Genomic DNA, 23,167 nt, shown 5'->3' with positions numbered 1-23,167 from the left:
CATGTCCAGTTTATCAAGCAGTTCAGTCAAGAGCAGCTTCTTACCCAAATGGCTAACCAACTAAGGAGCCTCTTCAGTGCCCATCTTTATCTTGAAGTAATTGGTGCTGTCTGGAACAGATGTGTCTCATTGTCATGAAAAGTCCTAAGTTATTAAAACTTTTTGAATGTCATATTCTGATGGTCTCTAAAACATGTGAAGAATACCTAACCAACTGAAATAATTTTATATATATCTAGAAATTCTAACTAACATGACCACAAGCTTGACTATTATATATGATTATCTATCTATTAACCTATATTTTAATCATACATTACATTTTTAATTGAACTACACAATCCCAATACCTTAATCAAGATCAGAAATACATACAAGATTTACCTTAAATTTGCATCAATAGACCAAGATCCATAGCAAAGTAAATCTCTATAGCCTATCCCCTTTTAAATACAAACAAACATTTATAAACAATGTTTGGGAACATATGTGTAGTTCTTCTCCAAACTGCTTCCTGCTGTTTATTAGGTGAAGTAATTTTTTAAGGGGTATTCAAGACAACCTTTCAGGGAATCTTGGTCCATCAAACCACATTAGAATGTTATTCATTATTAGAATAAATCCACAGGTTCTTATCCTCTGTGGAAACAAAAGAAGAATCTCTTTTCCAACACAACATGTCCTTAGACCCAAATTTTGAAGATAAAATACCTTTAAATTATAATGTTGGCTACTTAGCCCTTTCACAGCTAAACAATTCAAAGAAAACACAATAATACACATAATCCAGACTCTCTGTGAATTTTTCATTTTTACATGGCTTAATTTTATTTACTCCTTTTAATCTATGATTGTCTGTATTCTGTCTCTTTAAAGACTTTACCATTTTTTAAACCATTTGCTTCTTTTTGTAACTGTCTATATCCTTCTATCTCCCTAGCATACGTACATTTATCCAAGACTGTGAGACTGTGACTATTTAGAGGGTTATTTTTCCTCTGAATTTGTCTTTATTGCATATCTGTAATGATTATCTGACCAGAACTGCTTCTTAATAATCTAAGCTGTGGCCTTGCTAGGGTATATATGGCCTGACTGCTTGCTCCACCCGGTCCGACATGGTGGAGGTATGTTCACTACCTCTGAGAGTCATGTTCTCAGTCTCATTTTTCGGCACACAACCAGTCTATGTTGCCAATAAGCAAGTTGTAGCAATCTGCTCACAATTTAAATACTCATCCCACTGAAAGAGAGAGAAATCATGATGGCAGCACAATCCAGAAAGCCAGTATTTTAAAACTTCGGCTTTTTTTTTCTGCTACTGCTAAATCAGGAAAATCTCTCTTAAAGGTGCCATGCCTCTGCTTACTTCTAGCAAACAGAACCCAGCCAAGAAAATGCTGTAACCAAACCATGCTTAACTCTGTTCTTTTGTGCTTAGGATTCCTTTTTAAGCTTTCTCGGGTTTTAGATGGATTTTAAATGGTCACATTGATGCCAATTTGTTGGAGGGGAGGTAGGCTATTTGTTGGTTCCCGACCACTTAGCCCCAAAATAGTCACACAGAAATTATATTATTTAAAACACTGTTTTGCCAATTACTTAAGCATATTGCTAGCTAGCTCTTACATTTAGAATTGATTTATCTCCATTATTTTATATTTTTCCATGAGGCTCATGGCCTACCAGCAAAGTTTCAACGTCCTTCTCTGGCAGTGCTACATGGTTTCTCTCTGACTCTGTCTCCTTTCTCCCAGCATTCATTTTAGTTTACCCCATCCAGCTCTGTTCCTCTATAGCCCTGCTATTGACCCAAAACAGTTCCTTTATGAATCAATTATATTCATGGCATACAGAGGGAAATCCTACAAATCAGTACACCTTGAAGCTCTAGAAAAAAAAGAAGAAATTATACTCAAAATGAGTAGATGTCAAGATATCATCAAGTTTAGAAATGATCAGTAAATAGACACAAAAACAAACAGTACAAAGAAATACTGAACCAAAGAGATCTTTGAGAATATCAATAAGCTTTATCAAACTCGATTAAAATAAACTAGGTCATGAAGATAGAATATATGAAGATTATTAGTCATAAAATTGGGATATAACATCCAGAGAATAACCAGAATATACTTTAATAATCTGTAGTCACTAAACTGCACAATCTCAAAGAATTTTATATATAATTTTCTCAGTATATACCACTTCTGATTAGCAAGATCAGATTAGCAATTTGAACAGACCTAGAACCCCTAGTGAAATAGAAGTATTTGTTAAAAGCCTCCCAAATAAATAAATGAATAACAAAATGTCCAAAGTCCGATTATTTTAATTAGAATTCTGCTAGATTTTCAAAGAAGAGTTAGCATCAATACTCTTTGAATTAACTACAAATAGAAATAGAATGAACATCAGTCCATTCATTTTATGATGCTACAGTTACCCTGATTCCCAAACCACATAAAGATCCAACAAGGAAGAGAATTAGAGACAAATTTCAACAAAAATTCTCAATAAAATATTTGCAAATGAAACCAAGTACACATCAAAATATAACCACCGTGGAAAAATTTCAGCTTCATATGCAAACACACACACACACACACACACACACACACACACACACACAATTCAAGAAAGCTAAGACAATCCAAAATAATTAAGGGTATCACCATCCCAGACCTTAAATTATACTACAAATCTATAATAATAAAAACAGCATGGTACTGACTCAAAATTGACCTGTTGATCAATAGAATTAAATCAGAAACCCAGAGTCTGATTATTTTTTTTTTATAAAGAAGCCAGAAATACACACTGGAAAAGAGACAGCATGTTCAACAACTGGTGCTGCTTAAAATGAATGGCTGTGTGTGATGGAATCCAAATAAATCTTGTCACCATGCAAAAAAATGAGATTCAAATACCTCAACAGAAAATCTAATACACTGAATCCAATAGAAAAGAAAGCAGAGAATCTCCTTGAACTTATTGAATTCATTGGAACAGAACATGACTTTCTGAACAGACTATCAATAGTGTAGGCACTAAGATTGATAATTAAACTGTACCTCATGAAACTGAGACGCTTTGTCATGGCAAAAGGAAACCAACATAAAAAAGCTTCAGCCTACAGAATTGAATAAGTTTTTCACAACCATGCATCTGATAGAGGGCTAATGTTCAAAATACATAGAGAATTCAAGAAACTAAACATCGGGAAAGTAAATATTTCAATTGAAAAAAAAAGATAGGGTACTATACTAAACAGAAATTTCTCAAAATGGGAAACAAAATGGCAGAAAACACTTAAAGAAATGTTCATCATTCTTATCCATCAGCGAAGGAAAATAAAAACTATCTTTAGATTTCATTTTACACCTATGAGAATGCCGAAGATCAATAGCACAAGTGACACCTAATTCCGACAAGAATGTAGACAAAGGAAAATAATCATCTGTTACTAGTAGGAGTGCAAACTTGCACAGCACAATGAAAATCAGGGTAGCCATTACTTGGGAGGATGGGAATGGATCTATCTCAGGATGCAGGTATATCACTCTTGGTTATACCCAAAGAAAGTTTCAAACATAATAAGAAACACTTGGTCAAAGATGTTCATAGAGGTTGTATCCAGCAACTTATAGGAGCAGATGCAGAGACCCACAACAAACATTAAATGGTGCTTAGGAAATTTGGCAGAATAGGGGGAGAATTGTAGGAGACAGAGGAGGAGTCAAGGACACCACAAGAACATGAGAATCAACTAACTAGGGCTCAGAGAGCACAAAGAAACTGAACTGATAATTGGGAGCCTGTATAGGTCTGACCTAGGTCCTTTGCATATATGCTAGGGTTGTGCAGCTTGATCTTCTTGTGGGGCTCCTAACAGTGGGAGCAGGGCTGTCTATGGCTCTTTAGCCTGCTTTGGTTCACATTTCCTCCCACTGGGCTGTCTCCTCCATTCTTGAGATGAGGGTATGCAGCACGATTAATAAAACTCAGAGACAGAAATTAGGATCCAGACTGAAGGTCAGAACATCAAAAGAGTCAGCCACTGACTCTTACCTCTACCTCAATCCAAAATGGCGATCCTGCCTCCAGGAATCTCAGAATGAGACTGTGTGTGAGAGCTTCATTCCATTTTATATTCTTCTCTTATGCCGTGATTAAAGGCATGCACCACTACTGCCTGGTTTCTATGGCAAACTACTGTGGTTACCAGGATTAAAGATGTGTGCCTGGTATGTAATGCTGATTAGTGTGGGTACTATGTTCTCTGAACTTTAGGCAAGCTTTATTTATCAAAATATAAATGAAATATCACTAAAAGTGCATTTATCCAGACTTATTACAACTTGTTATGCCATCTTTAATTGATATCTCTAGGAGGCCTGTTTTTTTTCTGAAGGGGAACAGAGGATGAATGGATATGGGGAAGAAGGGAACCGGAGTAAGATCTGAGAAGAGATGGTGGAGAGAAAACTGTTGTTGGGCTGTAATATAAAAAGACTGATAAATTAAAAAGAAAAATAGAAGCCACAATTATAAGGACAAAAAAGGAAAACAGAAGAGAAAGAAGAAAAGAAAAGAAAAAGAAAATCCTTCGCAGGTGTACCAAGGCATTTGGGTTTTAGTTAATTCTACGTACAGTCAAGTTGAGAAGCAAAATATTTGTTTTATTAGTAAAATATATTTTTATTCTTTAAAATTTTTATACATTTATACAAATTATCATGATTAGAACCATCTGACTTTGTCCTACTCCACTTAATGCCCCCCAACTAATCTGACTTCTGATCTCATGCCTTCTTTTCTTGTTTTTTATTAGTAACTCACTGAATGTAGTTAGTACCTATCTATATGCTCTTGGGTATGTGTCCCTTGAATGAGACATTGATAACATACAAATTTCCATAAAAGAGTGTCTTTATCTCCTTAAGCAACAACCAACTGCACATAACTCCAACAGGAGTTGGGTTTCCCTCCTCCATTCTTCCTGGAATATTGACCAGTTTGGCTTTACTCAGGTTTTGTGCATTTCAACCCAGTTGCTGTGGGCTGAGTCGTACAGTAACCATGTCATGGTCAAAAGTCTGCACTTTGAAACTCCCCTCTCCATCTGATGTCTTCCATTCCTCTTCTGTGACATTACCATAGCCCTGGATGGTAGAAGATACACCCTGACCCAGTAAGACAAAGGCTGCATTTCTTTTTTATATACATGTGTTCTATCTTCATTTATCTTAACCTGGAGTAAATCTGAAAGTCAGAAAACTAGAAACAGGTCACAGATCATCGACATCATATGGGAAGACCCATAGTAAAATATAGATTTAAGAATCGGAGAACTAAGGTTGGAAGTGGTACAAGCTCCACCACTGATAAAAAAAAAAAAAAAAAAAAAAAAAAAAAAAAAAAAAAAAAAAAAAAAACTCTTTGCAACTGATACTTATTGAAAAAGAGAACTGTGTTTTTTTTCCAATGGAGTGTCATAGAGTATATCAAATATATTCTAGGGCAAGGATTTACGCAGAAGTAATTAACCAACCTATAATGGACTCCTCATTTTGCTGTAGACTTTTTGTTTCCTTATTTTGAAGTTTTTGTCCTTTTTCCAGTGTCTTTCTTTCTTTAGAAAGAGCATGAAATTACAAGAATGAATATGATTTAAATATATTGTATGAGAATTTTCTTAAAATAGAAAATAGAGGAAAATATTAAGGTATGAAAAGCACAATAATGAATGTTGGTAGATGATGGGGAAATGAGGTATTGATGGAAGGCTTTACAAAGAAAGAAAAGAAACACATGGAAAAACTACATAGACAGCAGGAATAAAAGCATTCATTCATAGAGTAAGTATCACTAAAGAGGAATGATATATTCAAGGTTAAGTTTGCATGGTAAAAACAGGGATTTGGGAGATGAAAATATATAGTGGTAGGGCAGTAAAAATTAAAACTATAAAATCCACTAGTGTGCAAGCCTACTAAAAAATAACCATCATGTTATATGGAGTGTAAATAGAACTAAGTTCTCGTATTATTAAATAAAGATTTCATTGCCATGCGTGGGATGCCTTCCTATCAGTTATTGGTCAGTTAGGCCCCCCAAAACACCAAAACCGCAGAGCTACTGTCATTATTCTTTGTTGACTACCTTAACTGTGTATTAAGACCCTATTACTGAAGTCATTATTCACTTTAGATGAAGAGCACAAAGATACCAATCTAAAATTGAGCAGGAAACTCTCCAAGCTGCTAATCTTACATAAGATCAGAGATGTTGTTCAGTATTTGGAAGAGAAAAGTCAGAAATGATCTTATCCAGTACTGGACCCAGAATTTTCTAATACTGACTTTCTGGCAAGATATGTCCATTGGTGCACAGCAGCAAGACAGTTGTGGAGAGGAATAAAATATGTTTTGATTAGATGTAAGGTCTATTTCACACAGGGATTTCATGTGTGATACTATAGGCCTACCCAAAAGTCAATGTTTCAGGAGACCATTGGCAAATTTACTGTTCCCTTGATAAATGCTCACTCAAGTCTTCTCTCTCCCTTTGAAGTGTGTGTGTGTGGTGTGTGTATGCGTTCACGTGTGTGTATGTGTGTGTATGTGTGTTTGTGTGTGTGTTACACCTATGCAGTATTTGAGTTTCTAGATAATTTTAAGATTCTCACAAACATGGAAGTATGACCTTTAAATAGTATCTTGAATAAAGATAAGGCCCTTATATTTCAAGATCTGTTGAAGCTAAGAAGTTAACCTTCAAATAACCTGACTCAAAACTACTTCTTGCCATAAAGTTTTAATTTGTTTTCTCTTTGGATAAAATTAGATATCTTACAGAGATGATTACTACCTGAATTTAGAACAACTCCATATTAGGCAAACATACTCCCATAGAGAATAATAAAAACAGTGATGATGTTGAGAGCATATATGCAGTACCATCTGTATTAGTTACTTCTCAGTTGCTATGAAAAAACACAGTGACGAAAAGTGACTTATCAAAAAGTTTATTTAGACTTACAGTTCCTGAGGGAATCCGTCATAGTAGGGAGACACGGTGAAAGGAAGCTAGATAAGGAATCTAAGAAATGATACCCTCAACAACAAGCACAAAGTCGAGCACAGACCGCAAATGCTCTGAGATGTTAAACTCTCAAAGTCTATTTTCCCTAGTAAGGCTCCATGATCCAGATTTCCCTAACATCAGTCCCAATGGGGTACTTTGTAAATATGTGAACCTCTGGAGCAATTCATCATTGAAATCAACACAACACTGCTTGGCTCTGTGAAAGATTGGGGATGCTCTGTCTTTGAAATTACTTAGCCAACAGATAATGACTATCATCACATTTTCTTTAATGCCTATCCGATAATCAAATTTGTATCATTTACTTTTGTGCAGTGGTTTTCTAAATTGGAAGAGAATTTCATATTTAATTATGTTTCTACAATACAAGGTACATAAGAGGAACTTCTGGTTTTCATCCTTTTAATTACATGTTTTCCATACTTGTAATTTTGAGATTTCTACAACCTTTTATTTTTCATTTCAGTTGTTCTGCAATGTCCATTTTAGTTAAACTTCCCCTGTCAAATATAGCAATATGCTTCAGGAGTTTAGAAAAGAATCTTGTGTGAAATATGTATTTATTGCCGGCACACTAAAGCTCACATAAAATTACACTAAGTGTGACATAAATGGTGTGATCGTACAGTTCCAGACATGGGACACTTAGAATGTTCCCTCCCAAACCCAGACTTGGGATTAGCTCTGAAGTAGGCACATGTTCTAAGGTGGGTTCAATAATTCTTCTGGTAATATCCACACTGTGATTTTAATTAAAATGTGGGAAGGGGAATCTCCGCCTTTCTAAATAGGGACTAAAAAAAATAGATTAGCCTAGAGCACTGTATCTACTACAGAACGGAAAATTTCTTCCAGATAGTTCTATATTGTAAAGGCCTAGTTTGGTAAATGTTTAAGAGCATGTTGAATTTAAGAACAGCAAAGAATGTTCTGAAATTTTCCAAATGACCCAAGGAAAAGTCATAAATTGACCAGTAGTTAATATCCAATATACTAGAGCAAACATGGAACAGTTTTGCCTCATGCACACAGGTAATGACTAATAACCAAATATATAGATAAGTAACTAAAACCAAAATGACACTTATAATTTTGGTGTTCCTTTTGTAATAGACTTGTTTTCATTTGTTGTTTAGATTGACTTCAAGCTCTGCCCCATAATTAATGAGGATTATAAGTATTTGTCCCACACTCACCTTAGTGGCACATTTTAAAATCTTATATCTAGGGATACTTTATGTGAGAAGCAGTATTTAACTTACTTTATATAGTCAAAGCTTTAATACTAGCTATGTGCTCATTATGTATATGTGTGTGTATGTATTTAAAGTAAAATATATTTTAAGTAAAATATCTATTAATCCAGTAACTAAAATAGTGTGTACTACTGTTACCATAAAAAGAATTGTGGAAACTTCACACATGTTCTTCTCTGGAAAGTGACAATACTGCTGCAGAGTATACCTAATGGAAAGGAATTCGGAGGACATGAATTGAGGGAGGGATGAGGACAGGAGTGACCAAAAAGAAGCTGCTTACATTAAGACAGTAAAAAAACATCACTCAACATGGGTTCAGCTGGAAAAATCAAAACAATTTGAAATGCAAAAACAGGTCAGTTGACTCTCAAGAGGCACAGAGAAGATGAAACAGGGCATAATACTGGCTGCAGCCCATCAGTGAAAACCTCAGTCACACACTGAATGAACTAGCCAAAAGAAACTTCCAATCCAGGTCTGGGCTTCCAAATTTAGAGGCTTGCTGGGCAGAGTGTAAAATGAATTTCTATCAAGTGTGTAAGTGGTGTACAGTCAAAAGGACTGGTGGTCATAGCTTGAGAATCACTGACAAGAAAAAATATAATAGAGGATAGTAGCAGAAGGAATCTAACGAAAGACTATCGGAAACAGTACAGAAAACAGAAGGAGAGAAAACCTTGCATATAGCAGCCATCAGTGTTGGGAACCATGGCAGTCTAGGTATTAGCACAAACACTCCTATGCAGCCTCTAAAGAAGGAGAGAAATAGAAACTATGTCCTCATTTTCCTTCCTACTTGAACCTAGCTGAGCTGTATTGACTTGGTCCTTGTACAAGGGCCTCCAAGCACAGAGGCAATGGGGAAGTTTGGGTAAAGATTGAGAATAATTCAAGAATTTTTTTTAAGAAATAAATTGTAATTTGTTTTCGTTTAGGGCTTGCAAATATATTATTGTGGCTATATATCTTCAAAGCATTGCAAATTCATGAAAACTTTAAGCAAGGATAGACATAATAAAATTTCTCTTTCTGTAACAAGACTAACAGAACACAATATAGATGATGGATTAGAAGGAAAATAGCATTATGCTGAAATATTAACATTGACAGAATTGGTCAACTTTCTGAGTTACTTAAGAGGCATGGTGAATAAGCTATGAAGAATTGAGAAAGAATTTTAAAATGACTACTAAATATTGGGTAGCAAATGTATTGAATTTTTATGATATGAACAGGCAGGGAGAAGCCTTCAGAAATACTATGCTTAAGGAAGATAAAAGATGGATTCTGTTTGGAACATGTTGCCTTTGAGCTACTTGTGACAAATTTATGATGAAAACACAGTAAATGGAGTAAGACACATATAATGCTCAGAGATAAAGACAAATACAATTGAAAGTTCAGAATAAAGGTGGTTATCAAGTTCACAGAGTACAACCTGATAAAGAAAAAATAAGCAAAGGGAGATAAATAATGCTAGTCTGGTTACCAGTATGAATTACTAAATTGGGTAGAAATGTGCATGTCCACAAATTTGAAAGCTAAGAGAAAATTTTAGAAAGAAGACTTGTGTTGACTATAGTCATCTTAGGTTAATATGAACATTAAATGTTGAGAGCCATGACTTTAGGGGAAACAGAGACATGAGGAAGTCATGGAAATGAGTATGTAAGAGTAGACTGCTGTCTTGTTAGGGACAAAAATATTATGTCATGACAGCAAGAATAAAGCGAATGAAAAGTCTCAATATTAAAATACTTTTCGAGAAATACTAAAAGTAATGATGTCCACATATTCCTCAATGGTGTGTGTGTGTGTGTGTGTGTGTGTGTGTGTGTGTGTGCATGTGTGTGGTGTGTGTAATAGTGTGCATGCTGCTTCTGCCTGTGTGAGCCCAAGATGCTTGTTCATACTAGTCAGAAATCACACCACTGAGCTAAATCTGTGTGTCTCACTCCTGGTTTTGGTATGCCATTTTGTATGGCTCTAACACATTATTTCCTAGTCACCATTTTGACTCTTTGGCTTCCTTGAGAAAATATACACATATAATCTATAAAGAAAGAAATTATAGAAAACTAATAAAAATGTTTTTCAAAATTCATTCACACAATGTTCAATTACAAAAGTATTAATTGCATATATATGGAGACATTTTATATTTTAAAATGTCTCTGAGGCAAAATTTCTATATTCTAACCTAATAAATTCTCACAGATTACTACAGAGTATACACATTATACTAATTGGAGAAGTTGTAGCACATATTTTCAGGAATAAACATCTTCATTTCTGTTTGAAAACCCACTTCCTACATGTAAAATTTATGTTCTATACTACAACTGACATTGCATCATAGGTTCTTGCTTGAGTTACATATTCCATACACACCCACTTCTCATTATGTCTCTTTTTTTCTTCACAAAATACTTATCTCTGGATTTAGGAACTAGGCAAGAACAATAAATACAATTTGAAGACTTTTACAAATCTCTCAGGGTGAAGTTGTTGAATTTCTGATATTGTAATCTAGACCTTCTGGTGGCATATTCAGGGAAACACAAAAGCAGTCACAAGCTGACACCACATCTTGATGCTGTGAACAGATCCACACCAGGTCCATTTGCTAACCCTGACTTTACAAAGATGAAAAACAATAAATAATCATTTCTACTCAAATAGTCCCAATGAAGCCACTAATAAGCTACCCAATTACAATTAGTAAATGATTGTAATAATAAATATTAAATGGATAGTAACAGTACAGTTTAATATTTCACTTTTGGCTGCAAGATGAAAAAAAGAATCTAATATTTTAGCTTGTGTTAAAAGACTATGTAAAATTAAAATACAAATGTTCTAGTCATGAAAAACTTTTGAAAAATAGCTGATAAAGTCCAGAACTTGGAATATTATTTATTAAATCCTAGGCAAATAAGAGAAATATGAATGATTTGAATGAAATTGACAATTTATTTGTATTGTTATTCAGTTTCTGATCAAAGCAAATTCATTATCCGCCTGCCTTTGGGAAAGAAGGCTTATGTGACAGTAAATAAACATCTGCAAAGAGCTGTTAATAAGTAACATGCAAGTTGATGGGCAGTGGTTAATGCACAATCCCATAGCAGGAAGAATATTGATAGTAAGTGAGGGGGCATCTATGTCATCAAGGTTAGTAGAGGGATCTATGAGGCTCCACCTCTCTCTGCATGTCTATTAACAGTTATTGGATGCTAGGGGAAGTGGTTCATCTTCTTCAATGGCGTACCCACAGACAAGTTGTCCATGCTCCAATAAATAACTTCCAATCCATGCTTGTGGAAACAACTCAGATTAGACTTAGAGGATCAAACAATTAAAAATAAGAAAATATGGAAAGAGCAGAGGGGGTTTGGAAAGGAGGATTTTAGCAGGAAATGGAGGGGAATGTAATAGAAGAATAGGGAAAGAATATGACTAAAATTCACTATATACATGTATGAAATTGTCAAAGAATAAAAACAAAATAAAGTAAAATTTGATATAAAAAGATGATGAGCAAAATGTGTACAGATAATATTTGCATTGATAACAGATTTAATGAGATAACAGTTCATATTGTTATTTTTCTAGTCTTTTTATTTTTCTCAGTATTGGTAATTAAACATATAGCTTTCAAATGCTAGGCAAGACATCTTCCACTGCACTTTTTTCCACATTTCCTTTTAAACACAATAATTTTTAAAGATCATTATTTTCATTATTTTCTATGCTTCTTACCTTAGTAATAATAAACATATTTTGTAATATTAGTTGTATTATGACTCTTACAATGGAAATTCTCAAATGAAACAAATGTTACAATATAAAAATGGAATACAATGCCATATAATGTTCTAAAATATAAACATTTATTTCAAATAAATTAATTTTTGAAACAGGAATTCTGAGTTACTGCTTTCTGGCTTCTAAGGAATATCTATTTTTGTCAAAGAAAACAAGTCAATTGATGAATATTTAAGATTAAGACAACTAATAAGTCTATTCTTATGATTTAATTTTTTGTGTTTTTTATATGTTATTTATTTTATTCTGTGTTTCTTTTCACATAGGTAGAATGATCTTATCTCAAAGTATCCTATCTTATAATAAGATATTTAGAATTTGCATTGTTTATTCTCTGATTATTAGAGGTTAGCACAGTGAAAATAAATTCACTTTTGGGAAATCACATTATGACAGAAAAATTAAGACTAGCTATCTGCAAATATCAAACCACTTAATCCAAAATAATTTAGTGCAGACATCTTTCTCAAAGAGGGATATAGAATCTTCTTGGATTTGTTCATTTTTAGTGACAAAAATATATGCTTTGAATTTAAACAACAATCATCCAACAATGATAGGAAGTGGGAAAGGATACTCACATGATCAATTAGCTCACGGACCATCCCATTCCATTGTCCATTCACATCGTCCTGGGCTCCATATTTCCCATCCTCCACAAGTCTGATTTCATATGTGAAGCCAAGAATTGTAGATAACTCTCGTAGGAGATCAATACAGTAGCCCTCAAATCGATCATTCCCATAGAGAGGTTTGTCAGACTTCTTAAAAAGGACATAGGGTTCTTCCTGGAACATTAAATATGAAAAAGTAATGCATCAGTCAATCAGGAAACAGCATCAAAGCAATTATATTTTTTGGAAGACAGAAAATACTTCATTAATTTAGGACAATAGTCAATTTATTTTTCTTCTGATTCTTTCTAACATAGTTTTAAATATTAAGAAAGGATGTGGGATTTTACTATTTGTGCTATAAATACTGATATTTCTTAAGAAATATTTATGCTTTACAAGAAAATATTTAACTATAAAAGTCTCACATGTGTAATCATAAATATATAATGCCTGATGCTATAATTTTGACATATGGAATATATTATGCGTATATGATATTATATATGTACTATATAATTTTTAGATAATCAAATTTGAATTTATGCTATTTATAAAATACCTAGTATATTGCTTCAATCAGATCTATGAATGAAAAAAATCTGAATTCTTGCATACTGTGTACAGTTGAGGAGATTAATAAAAACTCATATTACTACATTTGTCCAAAAATCATGAAGTTAAAAGTGCTACAGTGAATTCTAGAAGAAATAGTAGTGGCTCTCTTAAAACACAGAGATATGTTCTGATGCGCAATAGTTTGAGTCATATTCATTCTATGTTATTTTGTGTTCTTATTGTGAGCCCAATCTACTTATACATGAAAGAAATCACTGAGTTAAGGCATTAATTTTTTAGGAAACATTAAAAAATAAATAGATCAATCATGGAACTTCAGATGAAAGTTAGTAATAAAGAGATATAAAATGGGTCAATAGCACAGAGAAAACTGCAAGGTACTTGGTAAGACAGAAACACAAAACAAAATTGATTTAGGTCCCTCAAAGCCTTTACTAAGGAAGTACAACATAAGATAAATCCTAAATTAGGAAACAGAAGCAATGGATTTAAAATTTTGAAAGCATATTTCAGGTCAGGACATGAAGATCAAAATGACATAGGAATATTAATGAAAAGAACAACTATTCTTGTGTTTAAAGTGACATCCAATGCAGGGAGGAAGAAAGAGTGTTGAACAGACTTATAATGAGAAACTTAAGGAATCAAGCTAAGTACCTTTGATTCTCTACCACAGCAATCAGAATGAATATATGTGTGTGTATGTACATATATGTATATGTACAAATATCCCACATTGAATGTGTTCATCCTTTATAATTGTAAATATAATTCAGACCTGGGTATATTTTGAAGAGCAGATAGAAAATGGTATTAGCATAGGCCATACTACTGCTCTGTCTACTCATATCAACCCTTAATAATTTTAATAAGTTCCCAGTTTTGCCTTTACACAGAACTTCATATAAATGGAAAAGTACAGCATACAACCTTTTCAGGTTGGTTTAACATCATTTTGCAGTGTGCTGTTCAGATTCTCTCATTTCCTTTTTTGGCTTGAAAGCCCATTTCTGTTTATGGCTCAATAATAATATATTGTGCACATGCACCAAAGTTGCTTGTTCATTTTATTGCTAAAGAAACTAAAGAAAGACATACAAAACTTCCATATGGACATGTGTTTCAGATGTTGTGCCAACACATGACGGCAATTTATTTGGGTAAATTTCAAACTATATGGTGCTATATCTTTGGTAGTAAACATCATGTTTCACAATAGTCAGTGTTTCAAAGCAGTAGGAACATTTTGAGTTTTACTGTTCTATTCCTCACCAATACTTACCATGATCAATGCTGTGTACCTTTGGACATGGTTAATGGCTTGTGGCATAGTTTCACTATTGTCTTAATTTGGAATTTCCTGATAATCCATGATATTGAACATGTTTTCAAAAACTTCAACAGTGTTCCATCAGGACAGATTTATAGTTATCACATAAATGAATGGTGAGATTAAATACATTTCTCAAGTCTCAAAGCTAAAACACTGTGAACAGTTGAAAACAGTGAAAAGAGTGTGAACCTGTTCTGTTAATTTTAATTGTATGAAATGTATTTTCCCAAGTTTCTTATGCTTCTTTGAAGAACACTAGATTATTTGAAAAAAAAACATAAATGGCAGGGCTTTATGTGACAATAGTAAAACAGACAGGAATCAGTTGTTATTCTGTAAATATGCCCAGAGCTAGATACTAGATACTTGTGTTTACTACTCTAAGATGAACTACATACTTACATTTATTCTAAAGTAAATTAGAGAGTTTTGCTTCCTCTAAAATGTTGTAATATGGATAAGTGTATACACACACACACACACACACACACACACACACACACACATATATATATATATATATATATATATATATATATATCATGTGCTCATATTCACAATTTATTCCTTATGGGAAATGATCATTACAAGTATGACAGATGTGAACAGATGTGAATGTACCTTTCTACCAAAGGACACTTCCCCTTCCTTTACTGGCCTTCCAGTCCCATATATTAGAAAACACAACTCAGAAGAATTCACTCTATCTATGTGATCTCTATGTTTTATAATGGAAAACAGCCATAGGCTAATACTGTCTTATACACTATGTATTCCAGAACCAGAAGGAAAGAATTATTTAAAAAATTCTGAGATATCTAAGTGTCTCTACTGAGTTACAGTGTGGTACTAATGACTAAATAGTTCCTAAATCCATATTAAAGGGTTAAATATTTAGGGGAGAAAATAATGTTCCCTTGTAGAGGAGAGATCAGTTTAAAAATTTTGGGTAATTGGAATATTAATCAAAAGAATAATGTAATTCCAATAGATTAATTCTACAGACTTCATACTCTGTTTTTAATCATTATGTAATTTGCAGATAAATGGACGATATTTGGTCTGTTTTATTCAAAATGCATAGAGTAGATATCTTATTAAGCTCCATGAGCTAAACAATAATGCTAACTGATATTTTCCCAAATACTTACTGTGCTCTAAGTTCTTTAATTATCTATTTCTACTAAAGACTACATGATATAAGTGATGATATAATTTTCAATTTACAGAAAGCAAACTAAGAGGGAGATGCTTAGATTTTTTTTAATTTCTGTCATAGACCAGCAGTGAGCATATATGCATTTACTAGTGTTCCTGGAACTCTTCAGTATAAGCTTGTCTATTCACATATCTTTAACAATCATTTTCAAACTTCATGTGAATGCATAATTATGCATAACTCATTATATGACTGAATAGACATTGTATTGTTTTCTGATTTTTAATCAATTAGGATTAGACATTGAGCTATATTACATGCAAAATGGTATTTATTGAACAGCATAATCAAGACATCATTACAGAAGAGAGTATTAATAAATACATAATACAAAAAATTAACTTTCTAGATATTAAGTTAACACCTTTCCTTGGTGTGGGAGAATGGTCTATATTCTGTCAATTTTACTTTAAATAAATGTTGATTGGCCAGTAGCCAGGCAGGAAGTGTAGGTGGGACAAACAGACAGGAAGTAGAGGTGGGTTAATGAGAAGAGGACAATACTTTGAAGGAGGAAGCCCATTCTTCTGCAGTCATTTTCCAGCCACAGAAGAAGGAAGCTGTGACTGCCTTGCTGAAGAAGGTACCAAGCCATGTGGCTAAAATAGATGGGAATACCGGGTTAATATATGTTTCAAGAGTTAATAAGAAGCATGAGCTAATGGGACAATCAGTTTATAACTAATGTAGACTTCTGTGTAATTTCTTTGGGACTTTACAATTTTGGGAACCAGAAAGGACAGAAAACCTCAGACAACATTTCCTGAACAAGGGAATATCTTTATTAAACATAAATATATTTGTAAAAATAGTATAAGTTATTTATCAGCTTGAGATAGAAATACATGATATTTCTACTATTTTCTGCTGATAAGATTAAGTAATAATTGGGACAATTTTTAAGTTTTTGTTCTGAGATATTGATAGTATTTTAAAATAATATGAATATTTTAGGTATAATAGAGAATGTAATAATAATTAATAACAAACAGGTAGTGTGTTGGGTATATAAATGATGTGTAAAAAATTAAAATAGCAAAATAACTTCAGAAATTTTAAGCCACTTAATCTCATTCACCCAATTGTATAACTAGCCATTCTACCTACTAATTTAATTTTATCTATGTACAAGATAATACCAAAACTCATGTCATAGGGAAATAAATTTATATATTCCTAAGTGTTTAAAAATATTAAATACCATTACACATGACTAGAGAAAAATTTAGGGCACATGTATCTTGTTAGCATTTATGGTTCTTCACAATGTCAAATGTTTCTATTCTCAGACTTAATTCTGATCAATAACACACCATTTTGAGCTGTGATTCCTTTTTCCAGTTACATTGTATTAACCATAGTTTCACACCAACTCTCCTTTACACTCTCTTTCTTTGTTTCACATGACGTATGTATAAATAATAACCTCATGAAAAAGAAGAAAAATGATGCTAGAAGCAATTACTATACCACACACCAAGTCTAGTGAATAACATGATGAAATTCTTCTGGGCAAGGTTACCAATTTCTCATATGCTCTCAAATCTACACATCAGCATTTGCTAGAAGTAAAAGCACTTTATTCTGCTGGCATGGGTAATAAGGATTTTTCAGCATTTCCAGTGTCAAGCCAGATTTTAAAGAACCCACCAATAGTTCATAGATTTTTATCCGCATTAGACTTGGAGTTTATACAGAATGAAACTAAAATGAGTTCCTGAAGAAGCAAAATATGTTTAAGGCTGAATGAAACAAAATGTTTTATTTAAATATAATAAAGCTAATAACTTAAAAATTTATAATTGATATATTTCTCAGCTCTCATCTGGGGTTGAAATTCTTTTCTAAATGTTGTCTCTGTGAAATAGTTGTCATACCATGCTATTCAAAACAAGAAAAAAAAAAGAAAATTAATTTCTTCATGTATGTAATATTTGGTAACACTAAATTAGTTAACATATTTAATTCAAGATGCACTGAATGAATTTAAGTATTCTTTATATCCTAGGAAAGAGAACAATGGAGAAAAGCATGTCCGTATAAAGTTATAGACCAGTGAGTGATTTTAAATTCTTGTTTATAATATCAGAATTATTTACATGAATATGCTGTTTCATTACTCATCAGAAATGGAGTCTTTCCACAAAGTACATTTCTTGAGAGACTGTATTAGGTGCACATTTAGGGGATTCTGGTAAACCTCAGCATAGGAAATTTTATGTCCGTATGTCACATACTTTGAAAATAGGAAGAAATATTTATGTAGCCTAGTATGATTCTGAATTTATCTTATAATCAAAAGACTTTTATACTGTGTTAGTAGCAACCAACTGAAAACATACTTGCACATAAGTGTCAAAACATTATAAATGATTTGTATATGGTACATTACATTTCAGTAAGACTGTTGAGAAAACTCTAAAGTAATGTGCATCCCCATGGAGCAAATGGAAGAAAAAGTATATAATGATAATAATAATAATAATAATAATAATAATAATAACAGTGCATATTTTCCTCAAAATCACTTTTATCCTTCTCATTTCTGATTTTATATCTTCTATCCTTACATTCTATTGTTTTTCTCATGCAAAAAAATACTCTCATAAATAATAGCAGAGAAAACTAAAGTTTCAAGAGTATAAAAACCTGAATGGCCAGAAGACACTTAAGGTCATGCTCAACCTCCTTAGCGATCAGGGAAATGCAAATCAAAACCACTTTGAGATACCATCTTACACCTGTCAGAATAGCTAAAGTTAAAAACACCAATGATAACCTATGCTGGAGGGGATGTGGAATGAGGGGAACACTCATCCATTGTTGGTGGGAATGCAAACTCGTGCAGCCACTTTGGAAATCAGTGTGGCGGTTTCTCAGGAAACTGGGAGTCAACCTCCCTCAGGACCCAGCAATTCCTCTCTTGGGAATATACCCAAGTGATGCCCAAACATACTGCAAAAGCGTTTGTTCAACTATGTTCATAGCAGCACTATTTGTAATAGCCAGAACCTGGAAACAGCCTAGGTGCCCCTCAATAGAAGAATGGTTAAAAAAGGTGTGGAACATATACACATTAGAGTTTTACTCAGCGGTAAAAAATAATGACATCTTGAATTTTGCATGCAAATGGATGGACATAGAAAACGCTTTACTGAGTGAGGTAAGCCAGACCCAAAAAGAGGAACAAGGTATGTATTCCCTCATAAGTGGATTCTAACCATAATTAAAGGTCTTTGAGCCTATTATTCGTGATCCTAGAGAAGCTAAATAAGAAGACGAACCTGATGAAGAATATTTACCTATCCGCCAGGAGGTAGGAAATAATCAAGAGTCCCAGGTAACCTTGGGTGCATGGGGGGTGGGGTGGGAGGGTTGATGGAAGGGGAGAGGGCTAGAGAGAAGGGAGTAGGGGAGGAATGGAGAAAGCTCGGTTGACCGGGATGGGGGGAAGAGAGGAAGGATGAATGTGGGATCAGGGAAGAATATATTTCAACTAAGGGAGTCATATTAGAGTTTACAGGAAACTTGATTATATATGGGATCCCAGGTCCAAGGAGAGATCCCCAGATTGTTCTCTGGACAGAGGAGGGGGTGCCTGAACCGGCCTTGGCCCGTGACCATACTGATGAATATTTTGCTTATCACCATAGATCCCTCATCTGGCGTTGGATGACGATACAGATGGAGGCCCGCGTTGGAGCACCGAACTGAGCCCCCCAAGATCCAAACGAGGAGCAAAAGGAGGAAGAAAAAGACGAAGGACTGCGAGGGATACTATCACCCACTGATACAAGGGGTCGGATCTAATGAGAGTTTACCAAGGCCAGATGGACCGTGACTGAACGAGCATGTGATCCAACCAGATTCTCTGAATGTGGCCGGATTTTCTGAATGTGGCTGGCCTGCAGTCTTTCCGAGAAGCCATTGACAATGACACTGGGACTGGTTTCCTCTGCATATACTGGATTTTTGGGATCCAGTCTGTTTGGATGCTCACCTTCCTGGACCTGGAGTGAGGGGGGAGGAACTTGGACTTCCCACAGGGCAGGAGACCCTGACTTCCCTTGGGGACAAAGAGGGAGGAGGAGAGGGAGGGGGGGAGTGGGAGGGCGTTGGGAGGAGGGGCGTAAATGGAAACTTTTTATAATTTAATAAAATTACTAAAAAAAAAAAAAGAGTATAAAAACCTAATAATTATGAGGTGTAAAGGACAGAAAACAGCAGGAGATGAATGGGAAGTCAGATTGCTGAGAGGGAAAAATGGTGATGCGGAGTCTGCTCTGGTAGAAGATTCATCAGCTGATAAAACTATAGAAGTCAGGCTTCACATAGAACAAGGACAACAAAACTGAACAGAATACATGCATTTTCCTGTCCATCCTCAAAGAAATTCTGAATTTTGAATCACAATTTTGTGAGGAAGGTTAGGGTGCCAAGAGGACATTTATTAATGTTCATTTCCCAGATTCTCTCTTTCCATCCATGCTCAAGCACTAAGGCTAAGTATTTAAAACCCTTCTCTCTAGCAATATAAGTAAGCAAGTATTGTTTAATTATTCTATTATGCTTTAATCTCTGCTTCAAATTACTTTTATTGTTGTTAGAATATAAAATAATGACTTCATTATCACATGTTCATGCAATTTGCTTTTTTGGATGTGTCCCTCTCACATCCCTTCCTACAGTACTCCCCTTTCTATTTTCACTCCACGCATGTTCTAGTCTGCTTCCTCTTTCAATTTCTTTAAGATCTGCTTTCCTGTTCATGCTTCACCCCCCAGGTTTCATTTTTCTGTACTCACACACAGTGTGTGTGTGTGTGTGTGTGTGTGTGTGTGTGTGTGTGTGTGTGTGTGTAAACTTAAAAGCAAGAACAGCAGGCAACTAAACTAAAGTTTATTTTCAATACTTGTGGATGTCTAAATTTATAACAGGCAAAATTGCTCTTAAATGATGAAATCCACATGACAAATCTTGCTAGCCCTAATGAATGATTAATAAATTATCACATTTGAAAGCATGTGACTTTACGTTTTGATAGATGCATATGGGTACATGAATTTGAAAACCCCATGATGAAAAATAAATAGAATAATTTAACTTTTGTGCACAAATTGTTCTTAAGTCATTTATACGTAGGAATATATCCACTTCTATTCATATCCTTCCAGGTGGGAAAATACACCTTTAATCTGGGTCTCACATTGTACTGGCAGCCTATAAATAGGTTATGGAAGAAGAAATATTTTTTCTATTTGCTGCTTGCCCTTACACTGGCTAGCAAGTTCATTCCTTCACTGGTATTAGAGCCTAATTCTTTGCAATTCCAGTATATACTGTAAGCCAGCTAAAACATCCAACCTTGTGAGCTGAACAATTCCTGGACTCTTGAACCTTCCATTGGTAGCCATTGGACTACCTAGGCAACAACCTGTGAACTATTCAAAGACATCCCTTGTGTGTGTGTGTGTGTGTGTGTGTGTGTGTGTGTGTGTGTGTGTGTGTAGATTTGTTTTATCAGTTCTGTTCCTCATGACAACCCAGACTGAGAAAAACAAACATATCAAATTAATTTTAGAGCATATATCTCATCTTCTGGATTTAGTTTTTGGAAAAACATTTCAAAACCTTAACAATGCAAACAATAAATCATGCATGGTCCCAAATAAATATAGTATATTGTATATACAGTATAATAAGAACTATTTATAAATACTGTATTTATATTGGGCACAGGCTTCGGAAATAAAAACTTAAGAAAACATTTGATATGTTATATTGATAATGTGAACATGAATATTTAATATTAGCAAGTATGTGAGACAATAGTTTTCCTGACAATTAGGGAAATTATATTTCAGAAATTTGATTATAGAAAAACACTGCCTATATTCTCATGTTATCTGAAGTTGAACAGTATTTCTTGAAGGATTATTCACTACAATTGTTTTTCCCATAGAAATCCACTGTGATAGGAAATGTAGTTCTCATAATTCTGTCTAAATATCCTCCCATGTGTTCTTATCCTTTAATTTTTCTCTTATTCTTTCTCAGAACTGAAAATTTACTATGAATAATGAAACTCCTCATAAGGACATAATTGTGGTGTCTATTGTATTGCTAAATTACCATCAATGAAAAATCAAACATTTAGTTATCATATCTTACATATCTTATTTATCTTATTTTATCTTCTAATGATGTTTTTATTTTTATTTTAAAATTATCGTTCAGTATAATTATCTTTACTTTCTTTATTCTTCAATTTATCTCCATTAATGAATCATGTTAGTTTTTCTCTAATAAAACATTCTCATTGAAAATCATTTAATAGTTACTATAAATATAACAGTAATTGGTGCCATTGTGTTATGAAGATGAAAAGGCAGACACGGTATCTTTGTCTAAGGAGCACAAGATCCTGCAAAGATGATCTTGTGGGTGAATGATGTCAGATGTCCTTCTGTACACTGCTGATTTGTGGCTTTTATTGGTTGATCAATAATGCTGTCTTGGCCTGTGGCAGGGCAAAATGTAGCTAAGCGCGAAAGTCAAACTGAATATAAAGAGAAGAAGGCTATGTCTGGGAGATGCCAACAATCACCAGAGGAGTAAGATGCCATAGCATTACTGGTATGTCATGGCCTGGATATGGGAAATCTGGGTAAAAGAATGGGAACTATAGAGACAAGTATAACCAACAGAATACAAGAGATAGAAGAAAGAATCTCAGGCACTGAAGATTCTATTCAGGAAATAGACCCATTGGTCAAAGAAAACACCAAATCAAACAAATTCTTAACCCAAAACATTCAGGAAATCTGGGACACCATGAAAAGACCAAACCTGAGAATAATAGAGGTAGAAGAAGGAGAAGAATTCCAGCTCAAAAAACACAGAAAATATATTCAACAAAATTATAGAAGAAAACTTTCCCAACCTAAAGAATGATATAGCTATGAAGGTACAAGAACTTTCTGTCTTTAAAGAAACTGAAGAAGATACCAGAAAATGGAAAGATCTCCCATGCTCTTGGATAGGAAGGATCAACATATTAAAAATGGCAATCTTACCAAAGGCAATCTACAGATTCAAGCATTCCCCATCAAAATTCCAACAAAATTCTTCACAGATCTTGAAAGAACAATACTCAACTTCATATGGAAAAACAAGAAACCCAGGAGAGCCAAAACAATCCTGTACAACAAAGGAACTGCCAGAG

The 23,167-nt window shown here is 34.0% G+C and overlaps 1 protein-coding gene across 4 annotated transcripts in view; it reads right to left on the bottom strand.

Annotated features, from left to right (window-relative positions):
- Positions 1-23,167, bottom strand: part of Grik2 (glutamate ionotropic receptor kainate type subunit 2) — a 625,308-nt gene that overhangs the window by 198,702 nt on the left and 403,439 nt on the right. For all 4 annotated transcript variants that reach the window (XM_048449039.3, XM_048449041.3, XM_048449040.3 and 1 more), the window contains exon 11: positions 12,779-12,985. In XM_048449039.3, the coding sequence (XP_048304996.2) occupies positions 12,779-12,985 (207 nt within the window). The remainder of the gene's footprint in view (positions 1-12,778; positions 12,986-23,167) is intronic.

The sequence above is a fragment of the Myodes glareolus genome, chromosome 1 (assembly GCF_982192425.1).
Source record: "Myodes glareolus chromosome 1, mMyoGla1.1, whole genome shotgun sequence".
Classification (NCBI taxonomy): domain Eukaryota; kingdom Metazoa; phylum Chordata; class Mammalia; order Rodentia; family Cricetidae; genus Myodes; species Myodes glareolus.
This window is presented reverse-complemented; position numbering and strand designations above follow the sequence as displayed.